Source organism: Malurus melanocephalus, unplaced genomic scaffold (genome assembly GCF_030028575.1).
Source record: "Malurus melanocephalus ecotype Western Australia unplaced genomic scaffold, MMel_1.1 scaffold_69, whole genome shotgun sequence".
Lineage (NCBI taxonomy): Eukaryota > Metazoa > Chordata > Aves > Passeriformes > Maluridae > Malurus > Malurus melanocephalus.
Window position 1 is genome coordinate 2365142 of NW_026623301.1, and position 12514 is coordinate 2377655.

Here is a 12514-nt window from a genome sequence, read left to right on the forward strand (position 1 = left end):
AAAGGATTTGAAAAGCTAGAGTGAAAACAGCATTTCGAATTATAATTGTTACTGGAAGTCGCATACTACTGTATCAAAAGGCAGATGTTAATTTCTTTGTCATCAAAATACAAAAGGTTTAAAAAAAATGTTAAGTGGTCACAGTACAAAAACTAGAGATGGAAGGGAACATTTTTTCAAGAATACTGAAGTAAAACTATAAGCATATGCATACTACAGAGAATTTATAATTTGTGAGCTAAAAATGCTAGGTTAGTTTATTATTCCCTTCAGAAAACCACATCCATTCATGTCTTTTTCTAGTTAAGAAAAGAATGTCTCATGCTGTGTGTTATATAGGGAATAAATTGCCTTTTCTGTTCCATGCAGCCAAAATCACTCTTTTCCCRATAGCATCTTACAGCCTATTTCACTTCAGTTTCTAAAGTTTCTAACAGTTCCTAAATTCAGATTAATTTCTTCTAACARCCCTTTTTCTGTACTTTTAGCCAGGGTGAGCTAGCCTTTTGCCCACTAGACTGGCAAGAATTTTTGCAGGATGATTATTCACAATTTCAGGCTGAGGATTTGAAAAGCTTGAAATCAAGAATCTCCAAGAACACTGWGAGCACCGATGAGCTGAACAGGAGTAATTTAAATATCTTTTATTWAGCCACTGTTTTAATTCAAGTGTCTCTAACTACTTTATAGAACAGAGAGATCAGGTCACCTATCAATGAAAGGAGACTATAGTAGCAATAACAACACTATCTTCCATATCCCAACACAAAAAGAGGAATTTCCACCTYGCTGAAACTACAAGGCTCATTAAAGAGTCAGCAGTTGCCAAGCAACACTAAACAGCAACACATGAAATAGTCTGGATGAACTTACAGTGCAAGGGCCGAGCTCACAGCATCACAATGAGACCTCAACCACTAGAATGTGAGTGAATTTTATCACTTGATCAGCAGATTTTAAAATCTTCATTTTAATGTTTTCTGTAAGTGACACTTGCAAGACTACATGCCATCTGCTGAACTGGTGCAAACAATATTATTTACAGAGTTGCTAATAACTTTCCTTTAAAAGAGATAGTACYGGGTSACTTGACAAAGAGGCAACATGTGAKTCCCTTAAAATTGTATTTTAAAACAAAGAGAGAGGTGGATGGAGAGCAAAACATATACTTGCCAACAAGGCTGGCTAACATCCCAGGACTGTGGAAACTGGCAGGCACAAGTGGGACTGCTGAGCTAATAAATACAGCAGCCCCTCTACGGGCTCCTCKGCAGCTACAGAGTGCCTCACTGCTTCTATGAGCTTGCAGCAGAAGCAGCAGCACAGCTCTGGTTCCTGCATCCCTGCCAGATGTTTTTCAGCTGAGCTCAGAACAAATTTCCTGCAGAATCAAAGCTTCATCAGCTGGTATCTGTAGAGATCAGCCTCCAAAAGTTARGTCAAAATTGGCCCTGTGAAGAATGGAAACTAGCATTCTATTACCATGAAACATTTATTTTTCCATAATATAAAAGCAGGACATGCCCAGATATTTCTTGTTAATCCTGATAAAATAAGTTATGCTTGCATCTTCTCTAATAACCTCCATTACAATAAAATACTCCTAAAAAAACTTGTTATTTCTTGGAATTTATATCCCATACAGAAAACTATCCATCCAAAGTAAAAGGATCTCCTGCCTTTGACTCAACAGAGCACTAAGTTATTTTGCCATACTGAGTAAGGGAAGTGCATCCATTCATTGTGAGTGTGTAACAAACCCCAAACTGATTCACATCTCCAAYGCTTGCAGTCTCTAGGGTCTTCAAGCCAAGGAGCACAAACCCACTGTAACCCACCTCTCATTACCCAGCTCTGTAATAAGACTATTCCTGCCAATTGGGGTGATTCAGTAAAAGTGGACGACCGCAAGATYAAGCATTCTCAAGCACACAGCATTAAAGACAGCACTTCTTTTACCTTCAAAGCAGCACATCACACTAATGCTTACATGCTCTCACTTCGCTCAACACAGACCTTCTAATATAACTGCTTTGACAAATGAAAACCACCTCTAATTCTTGGATGAGTTACTGAAKCTGACAAAACCACTTCTACTTACAAAGAAAAGCATAAAGAAAGCAGGGGCACGCTAAGGTAGCAGCACAAAAACACAGCCCCCTCCCCCCAAGGTTATCAAACTCAGTTTTCAGCAATTCTAGAGAGTGATTTAGTGGGTGCTCAGTACAGACAAGTTCACAGAACATTTGTTCCACACAAATGAAACAATATTACAAGAAGTTTTGTACAGAAACTGTGTGACCACTGCAGAAGCTTTCTGTACAAGAGTTTTTTTGTAAAGTAGCTAATAAATAGCATGGAAACAGGTATTATGAGAGCAGATAGGCTTCACTATATAGTCTTGCTTTAGGAAAYGACATTAAAACTTATACTAAAGAACATTATAGTTGTATGTTCAGCATGAAAAGAAAATAAAAATGTTATAGTGGTATAATCAAATGTTTAACTTTCTCCTCTTGTGTGCCTGCATCACAACACATACGCCTAATTATAYGCCATTTATCAAATACTATGCTGATTTTAAAAACTTTTTGAACATCAACTCTTGAAAATTGCCCATCAATAGACTTCTATGGATTCCTTTTTARTAAACATAGACTAGCCACCTCACTGCAAGGTATTAAAAGTACTGAAGAATGCAAAAGAAATGTATTTAAGAAAAAAGAATCACTTAAAAARCAACATGAGATTATTTAACAAGTAGTCTATAATGAACTAAAGACACAGGCAATAAGCACCAGAAGTAATTTTAACTGTTCAATCATGAGAATTTAATCTACTGCCCTAAAATGGGGATGGGTTTTAGTGGTGTAACATGGGAGGCTTTGCCATGCAACYAACCCTATGGCCAATGCTCATCCAAACACCCTGGCAAGGAGAAGGAAAACTGGAGCAGAACAACAAGACTATGCACAACTGTAACTAGCTCCAGTTGCTTCCAATTCTAATAAGTGCCTAGTGAGTATTTAGGCTGCTAAGCCTTTTAGAGAACTTTTTCTTTCTTGGTGAAGTGGTTGCAACTCAACCGAGAAAAATTTCAAAACCGCTACTGATTTGAAAAGGCAATGCAGATAAGCAGCCTCACCATGGAGAATTCCAACAGACACTGGAGCAGCTGTGAAACAAACATTCAACATTAGCACTGTAGTGTTACCACTAAAAGGTTTCCCATCATTTGTTTTTCTTTATAAAGTAATACCTAAATACTGAAGACTAAGTTTTTAAATTTAGTTCCTAATTTAATACGTAATTACCGCTGCCCTGATGGTGTTTTAATGGCAATATATTTTTATTGGTGACTTCAAATGAACCTCATCTGATCACCTTAACCCTTCTCTCATCATGCTTTAGTTAATGACTCATTACCTGTAGTCACACCAGGGACATCTGTAAGGCTTTTCTCCAGTATGGACACGCTTATGTCGTGTCAGATGCGACTGCGTTGTGGAAGCGAAGTTACACTCATCACATTTGAATGGTTTCTCTCCTAGAAGGTGACAACAGAAAATTATCAGTTTGCATCTACAGAAAAGGAAGACAAGCCCAAATTTCTGGCGTATCTCTTGAGAAAGATTTTAGCCCATGTATATATAGCAAACACAAATATAAAATAAATTTCCAAATGCAATGTATTCATTGCGAAATATGACAAACACACATCAGTATCCACATCAGCATCCAGCTGACTTCCCCCATGGAATTACACAGCAGCAAAAAGGAGGAGAAAGAACTGTGCTGGAACAGAGTAACCAAGTCACTGTGTTTTATTTCATGAAAATATAATCAGCTGACAGGCACTCCTCTCACACTACACCTTCTCTTGTAGCTGGGCCAAGAACAGCCCCTAAAGCAAAACTGCRGGAGACATAAGGAGAAAAATCACACTGATGTTTGTATTCAGTACCTGCTCAGAAAGGAACATCTCCAGGTGCAAAGTGTCATTGTTTTGGTCTCCAACCTCAAATTTTTAATGTTACTCTTTAAATAACATAAATAGACTGGGATTGAGAATATGAACTAGAACTCTGTGCTCCATTCCCCCTATCTTGCCTGCTAGTCTTCTGCCCTTGTGAATATTTTCTGAACATGAGGCCAATTTTCAGCAGAAGGACTCAAAAGGTTAACGAAAATAAAACAAACGAAAAACCAACCACCAAACCTAGACTAGGACAATAATATTTTCAGAAGACTAAAAGTCAATCCCTGATGAATATGTAGCTGCACTGAAAATTTCTAGAGGACTATTAATTGAAAAAAAGTAAAAATCTTTAGTGTCTAAGTTGCTATGTGAAAAGAGTACTTTTCCTTCCAGTGGAGGGTCTACCTCTTAGAAGACACCAAGACAAAATCTCATGACAGCTACACTGTGATGCCTAAGACACCTGCATCCCATTTTTCCAACTGATTGCAAGRGAAATATTCTGTGGGGCTTACAGGCAGATGTAGTTACTATTTAGGGAGGAAACAACTTTCCTTTTGTATGGAGGAGACAAAAGCCAGCTCCTAACTTAGGTGATCTTCACAGCAGTGTGCAAGCCTTCAAAAGCATTTGTCTAAAAACTACACAAGGATTCGACATCCCTGACTTAAGAAGTCTGGATAAAACTGCTAAGGATGGACAGGTACCTGTTCAGAGGTCTAGGATAAGCAGTTTCAAAATTGAACCCTAAGCCTATTAGCAGATACAATTTGAAGATTTTCAGACTGACAGAAGACATACGACCAGGATAAGACTAACAGTAAGAGTGACCTTTTGCAACAGTAGCAAAAGGCCATTCCCAAATGGCTGTGCCTCCAAGGCAGATTTTTCCAGCCTGTTTATAGCATGAGACACTGAAGAAATTGAAACAGAATTTYCCAGAATTGTGAGAATAGAGAGAAATCTGCATTTTTAATTCTTGGAGATTGTTGGGAGTTTTCCTCCCATGGGAGAAAGGTATGCAATGTCCTCAAGACCTGAAAAGCCCATAGTGCTGGATGGAAAGACAACAGAGCAGCTTCTGAAAGCTCCATAAAGAGTTGGAATAATTGCTTTTAGCAGCTGCTGGAGAGAATACCAGCCACTGTTTTTCATTTATTGTTTCATGGGACAAGGAGAGGTGAAGGGGCAGGACACAAAGCTGAAGCCTCTATGCTGGACAAATTGAGACTGCTAGAAAGGATGTCTTTCCTGCCCCAAATGGGGTTTTCTTGTCAGACCCTGACACTCTGCTCTGGAGAAGCTGATTCTCCCAGCAGCTTGAATGGTAGTGGCTGCTGCTTCAATTAAACTCTCTGGGAGGCCACACACTCCCTAGCAACGTAACCTGYTCTTGAACTGAAGATTTCCTGCGCTGATTTATTTTATCATCTAGCATTAAATAAGATAGCAACATTTTCAAGCCTAAGTAGTTAAGCCACAGGTATTTTAGATAACATACATGCTTATTTTAACTGCTTTCATTTAAAAYGCACTCAAACCTTGCCAGCTTGCCCCTAGTAAAAAAAAAAAAAAGGCAGATCTGAACTGAAAGGAGATTTTTAGTTTGCCATTGAGGGAAGAATGGATCAAGTAAAGATTTGTGCTGTGCCAGGGAAGGGCCAGTGGGGCTGACAGCCAAACAAGGGCCTGTTGAAGTCAGGAGGGCTTGCAAATTCCATCGTGACTGTAAGAAAAATTATAATCCTTGCCCACTGCTCCAGGAAGTTTCTCCTTAGGAAATCCTTCTGGCTAACTGCTCCTGTCAAGTGGACTATGTGTAAATCTCACCTGACACAAAATACATCACTGCAGCACCACACAACAAAAGCCAACTAAACTGGGAGGAAAAAAGACAGCCTAGCACAGCCTGTAATTCTTAGCTGCTGCTAAGTATTTTACAAAATAGTATTTTTATGGAAAATTAACCAGGTTGATTAGTACAGTTGAAAAAAACCCTAAAAGACAACTAGATATTGCTTTGAGCTGAGTGACATTAAAGAGTGTATTAGCTGCAGGAATACTTTCATTTATTTGTTTATTTATAAAAGTTTTCCACAGACCTGCTGATTTACGTATTTTTTGTCTTCCCTATCTATGGGCCAGGATGCTTCTAMTCAGTCTTTGCGTCCCAATTTTCCTTCGACCCTTCTTGCTCCCAGACATTTCAGGCAATAAACATAATTTTTTTAATATGGGTTGCCATTAAAAATTGCAGGAGGACTCTTCTTCACCCCCAGTCAAAGTTCTATTTCATACAAATTGAAAATTACACAAATAAAAATATGAGTATTGACAGCATTTTTTAAATAGCAGTATGTAATTACTATAAAAAGTGTATCCAAAACTGTAAGGATAAAGTCTACATATTTAAATACTAGTAATGGTAAAAAAAAAGAAATCACAACCCCCTCCATTACCACTAAAGAAGACTTGTCTGTGTCTCACCGACTCTACTCCTATCAATAACAAACCTCATGAAAAAAAAGGATAGGTGTCCCAAATGATTCAATGGTCAACAAGCTCGAGCCGGGAGGGAGAATGAAGGACAGACATTTCAAGATCAAGGACCCACTTTATGGGGGTTTACTTTGTTTTTAACACACGCACTTTCTAAAAGCTAATTTCCTGACCACAGGATTACAAACAAAACAGGTTTGCATTTTTGACAATACTGCAACCAACTTCTGAAGTGCATCTGTTGTTTAAGACACCTGACATGGAAAATTCAAGCTCCAACAATCAAAATTTGGGAAACCAAATGACAAAAGGGCCAGTTCATAAGGATCATTAGTCTACAAAAGCAGTTATTAAAGCTATTGCTAACCAGTAACTAAAGTTTTTTTTTTCTTTTTCTCTTGCTACTGGACAATTTCTCTTAGGTAGAAAGTTTTAAAAACACAGGTTTTTGTTGTCTTTGCTGGTCAAAGTTTTGCTATAATCAATTTGCCAATCTGCTGCAAATGTTGGTGTAAACAGAGAAGGGAAAACAACAAAGATGCTCTTCAAATTTCATCTCTTCTCTTACTGAAAAGAGCATTAAGACTTATAACTGTGCTACATTTTTCTGTGGTATTCAACATTATAATTTTTTTAAGCTGTGGTGGGGAAGTTGAAGGGAAGAGGCTACATTATACATTAAATTCAATGCCGAGTAATGTAACTACACATTAAAGTCAAAGAGCAGTTCACATGAGAAATAGAAACACAAAGTGAGTCACTCATCTGGATAAAAACACATATATTATTAAATTTTCTTTCTTTATTACATTGACCTACAAATGTCTTGAGAAGTGCAAGATTGAAATGTGTGAGCAGAAGCAATCATACAAACAGTGCTCTGTACGATCTAAGCCACCACCTTCAAAAATGCATGAAAATAGTCGAACAAAGACAAGATCTCCTTAAGCAGTTCCAGGTTCATGGTGACTGCCACAGGAGTGCTCAGAAAGTGCACTTACCCACTAACACTCTCCTACTGTAATGTACTTCTATCATCCCCAGCAAGATCCCACCACAGCCAACACATGGGATGCAAATGTTGACTGTCATTGTGCAGAAGATGAGAACGGGATTTTTACAATTTGCAGGAGTACTAATCAACATTAAAAAAGGGATTTCATGCAAGGCAACAGAGGCTGTGACTGATCAGCACTGCTGGACTGAGACAGCCACTACAGCCCAAAATGGCAGTTTACTGGGAAACAAGTAGAGGAACAGAAAACTAGAGTGATACCAAAAGACAGGCAAACAAAGGAGGAAAGCAGAACAATAAGAGCAAGAACTTAAAGAAAAGAATTTTAAAATTATCAATTGTTTCCACGTTTTCATTTAAAGCCAGAATTAATTTTTGGGGGAATTCAATTTACTCTAAATCCAGCAAAAACTAAAATTTGCAACATTATTTATCTTCCTATCTTCGGAAAGATTTTCTTATTGGAACAAAATACCAATCAAAGAMACTTGCATCAGGATGGCTCAAGAGACAAAAACTTTTCCTGCCAGTGTTGTTGAGACAGCAGAACCACTGCATCAATGCTCCTGCAGCACCAGAAACTGTCCCTTATTTACCACATAACGCCAGCTGATACTGTGAGTGGTCCAAGTTTAAGACACTTTATCACAGCTGAGGCAGCCACAAGTGCCTATTGTAAAGCATTTGGCAGACAGAGATGTAGGYATTCCTTTCAGTGTGATAAAATTCTGGTCATACTCTGGACCACTCCTGGAGTTGCCATTGCTTCAATTCACAAAACAGAAGACCGGGCCATAGATATTTACATRATCAGTGAAAGACTTCCAGGATTCCATAGTCAGATTCTTGCAGAACAGGTCATAAAATAATTTTGGAATATTCAGGTCAATAAATAATGTTGGAACATCTTCCCAGGACAAAATCAGCCAAAAACTTTGCTTATTCTCTGTCCAAACTGCGCATTTCTCACAGGACCAGGTCAGTCATTAAAGACACAATGTATTTAAAACAGAATAAAACCATCACCTGGTAAAACACCATGAATTTCTTGACAGGTCAAATTATTTGTTCCTACTCTACAGATGAGAATGACTAGATCAAGGAAATCTGCATGCAGATGCATCGTTTTTGCACATACATTAAGTACAAACATTTTTCGAGTATTTAAACTAATGGCTTCTTCTTTCAGTTTCATTCCTGTACTCCATTTCATTTAAAACCAAAAAAATCTCTTCAAGGGATAACATCCTGTTTACCACACTAGTCCCTACAGTTTGCTCCCTGAATGACGGAGGGCCAGATTCTGCCAGCTTTTTTCACACCAAGTTATATTCCATGCCCCCTGTAATATTTCCCAAAAAACCCATATCTTTCACAAGAAAGGCATTTCTCCAGCTACATAGAAATAATGTCATCTAAAAAGAGAACAGAGTAAGAAATACCATAATAAAGAGTATCAAAAGTCTAAGTGGCTGGTCCTACAGCCAGTCTTCTCTCGTGTCAAATCTCTACCAGCAGCTGAACATTTCTCTGGGGTGTCAGGACATCTCAGGCCTTGAGGCTGGGACGGGAGGAGACTTGTTCAGTTGGTTAAAACTCCTTAACTACATGTGAGGATTTGTTCATTTGTCCTTGAATCGAGGGCCTCTGACAGGTGATAGAAGTAAATCTTGGATTGGAAGATGTTCTGTGTCAGCCCCCTAGACAGCTTGTATTACAGTAGGGAATTATTTAAGCCATTTAGACTATTTTTGATACCTATCCCTTTCAAACCTGATTGTAATTTGCTTTGGCATTGTGCTTTGGGAAAATTGTGCCAACTGGGGACAGAGGGGGAAAAAAGAGGTACAAAGAAAGGTACAAAGAAGAGTGCACCCAGCTAATGACTGAGATGAAGCTGAGCACTGGGTGAAAATACAATGGAACCCATGTAAGTGCAACAATGCTAGCAAAGGTGGATTGTGTCATTCTCCTTGAAACAAATAGAAGCTACAGATAATTTTTCTGCTAAAGAATCATCTCTGATTGTTTGTGCCACAGAGGCAGATAAATGCCAAAAAGATAGATCCCTCTGCCTCTGAGATACTGTCCTGTATAGTACAAAGTTAATAGCAAAGTAATAACGAGCCTCCAGTCCTGACATAAAATATAAAGTTATGCTTGCTAGATGCAAGCTTCATGATCTATAACCTGTAAATCCTTGTGATCATAGCACAAGAAGTCTCTACCACACTGGCAAAAGAAGGGCAAAATGCCTTTAAAACCGCGGACAGCTTTTCACCAGGAGTACACCATACTTTCAGCCTAATTTTGCACATAAATCAGGAAATAAAACACCTTTTCTCTTGGCTGGCAGCCTAATGATACAAAAAATATAAATTTATATTTGATGATAAGGGCTTACATTTCTGAGAAACTAGATCTGCACTCAAATAATAGGTAAAGACAAGAAGGTTAAATACAAAAATTTGCATTTCTTCCACTTTCCCATCCTGAAATGACTGTTTACCATTTGTGCGGCATTGACTATGAGTCCTTGACATATGAAGATCCCAATGTGTCACATGGCAGGCCAATAAAAAACAAAAGGTAGTTCATATCCTCTTGATAACAATGATTTATTTCTGCTAAAGGATTTATTAATTAATTAATTAGTTTCTTAGCCCACATTTGTTAAACTTGTGCCAACATGTGAAAATTCTTCAAAGCTCCAGAAAAATGGAAACTGTTCATTACAACTGAGGCATACAGCTTCTATTCCAGTAATTGTAATTTTTCCTGTTATCATTCAGAGTGCAATAATAAGATAACTTCTATTTACTAAATTACTTTTATTGGTCACTAAAAACATACAGACTTCCTGCAGTGAATGAGAACTGACTGTGGCAGTACACTTCCCACAAATTTATGTTCCTTGTTATTAGAAAAAGAAATTCTGAAAGTAGTATTACTAACCAGACTTGAAAGCAAATTTTGGCCCTGAATACAAATTTTTTTAGAGCTTATCTGTTTCAAGATAATGCCTGACCAGCACTGAAAACCCCACCTTTCTCAAAGCATCAGAATTTCCTCCAAATATGGCTGCTTTAAATAAACGGAGAACAGAATGGCTGCAGGCTCTCAAGAAAGAGAGTAGCTGCTCTCCAGGAAATTACACATTTAGATGGTATATGTCCTGAATGAAGATTAGTTTATACAGGGACATAATAAAATCTCCCACTGTGATTCCTTTACAAAATCCATGGAAAATTCATGATGTAACAACTATAGCTTCTCATTTGTTAGCCATTTCTTTCCACTGTACATTAGACAATGGTCACTTAACTCACACAGCAATTCCTGATGATATTACATTATCCTCATGATAGTCAGTAAAACAAAAAAACTACACTGGCTTAAACAGCAACACTTCTAAGTCTGTTTGAACAAAATCTATTCAAATAATCAAACACTTACAAGGAACTACTAAAAARCACAATTAAAGTAGAATGTATTAATAAATGTTTAATACTTACACTTTTTCTGGTCTTCTGAAATTAAGAACCAATTTAATTTTGTCTGATATTAAAATTTTATAACCAGGTGGTAGGAAAGCTTTACTAATTCTGGAAGAGAAATCTTGCTTTACATGCCAGCCATGTGGTAACTCTTAAAGTTGCACCTATTAATTAYAAACTATCTTAAAATTACAAAAGGGTGACTGAAACAACACTAGCTTTCAACTATRCTTCAGTCCAAAAAATAGATGAATCTATATGTAGTCTCTAATTTTCACCCAAGGACATTTTAGCAGTCTCTTGCAAAATCTTAACAGTAGGTAATCTATTTGGGCCTTGGAAAAAAAAAATTAGTAGACTTAGTATTCATTGAAAGAAGAAAGCCAGTCTTTACAATTCTACTTCCTTCAGAAAAAAAAACCCAAAAAACCCAAACCCACCAAAAATACCCCCCACTCCCCCCCAAGCAATTATTCAAACTCCCAGCTAACAGATTTGATGCAGACCCTGGGCATACCGATTTCACTAAAACGAGAAGCAGCAAAGCAAACAATGAGCCAATGTATTATTTGTGCTGTAGCGTGCTATTTGACTTGTGTTACTCCCCAGTGTAGAGGGACTCCCTTGCTGGGGAAAATATAGCAAAGAGTAAAGACAGCTTTACTGACCTGTGTGCTGCCGCCGATGCTTGGTGAGGGCATGACGTGTCCCGCCGGCAAAGCCACAAAGGTCACAGAGGAACGACTTCTCGCCTGTTGCAACAATAAACAGATGAGGGACTGCGGAGGTCACAGATCATTAAAACATATCTATCAAGGCTTTCAGGGTTACTAATTCCTCCAATCAAATGTTTCCATGTAAATATGTCAAATGGGAATGAAATTACCACTGCGGTTTATTGACTGTGATAAAATCTGAAAAGCACCACTGAACATAATTACATACTTGTCAGACCCATAAAAATTAGCTTTATTATCAATGGAATGGTTTTGTACAACTTCATTTCTGTTAGATGTCTTCCAGATGGGGCTGCTTTATGCACTTGAACAGTTTTTATGCATATCCTGATTTTTTACAATTCCCATACATCTGGCCTTTCTGTGCTGAGTAAAGATTGCCTGGAAAAAAAAAGTTAATATACTGTATATATGATTCTGCTTAAATAAAATATATTTAATTTACTAGCAAATTAAAGGTACTGAGAAATTTTCAGCAGACTAGGTCACAGTCATCTCTAGTTACCTTCTATTTATTAGTAAGTATTAAATTATTTTCCTGAACACAAGAAGAGCACGGGCAACAATAAAAGCCAAATTATTCAGTACCAGTGGCAATTCAGCACTGTTTATGTTTCTAAAGTTTTCACGACATAAAGAAAACAGGTCTGGGGATTGCTACTGAAATTGCAGCAGAACTCACATTGTTCGTCTTCAAATGATAATTCTTCATTCCAAACCTCTGGACCAATTTGAGAGATTTTGGCAAGCTCAATACTCATTAAAAGTGTATAAATGCCCTCTTTTT

The 12514-nt window shown here is 37.7% G+C and overlaps 1 protein-coding gene across 1 annotated transcript in view; it reads right to left on the reverse strand.

The window, feature by feature from the left end:
- ZNF407 (zinc finger protein 407) overlaps nucleotides 1-12514 on the reverse strand; it is a 333682-nt gene that overhangs the window by 122174 nt on the left and 198994 nt on the right. Inside the window, exons 6-7 of the mRNA XM_057366642.1 lie at nucleotides 11659-11742; nucleotides 3427-3547 (exon numbers count right to left, since the gene is read on the reverse strand). Coding sequence (XP_057222625.1) covers nucleotides 3427-3547; nucleotides 11659-11742 — 205 coding nt within the window. The remainder of the gene's footprint in view (nucleotides 1-3426; nucleotides 3548-11658; nucleotides 11743-12514) is intronic.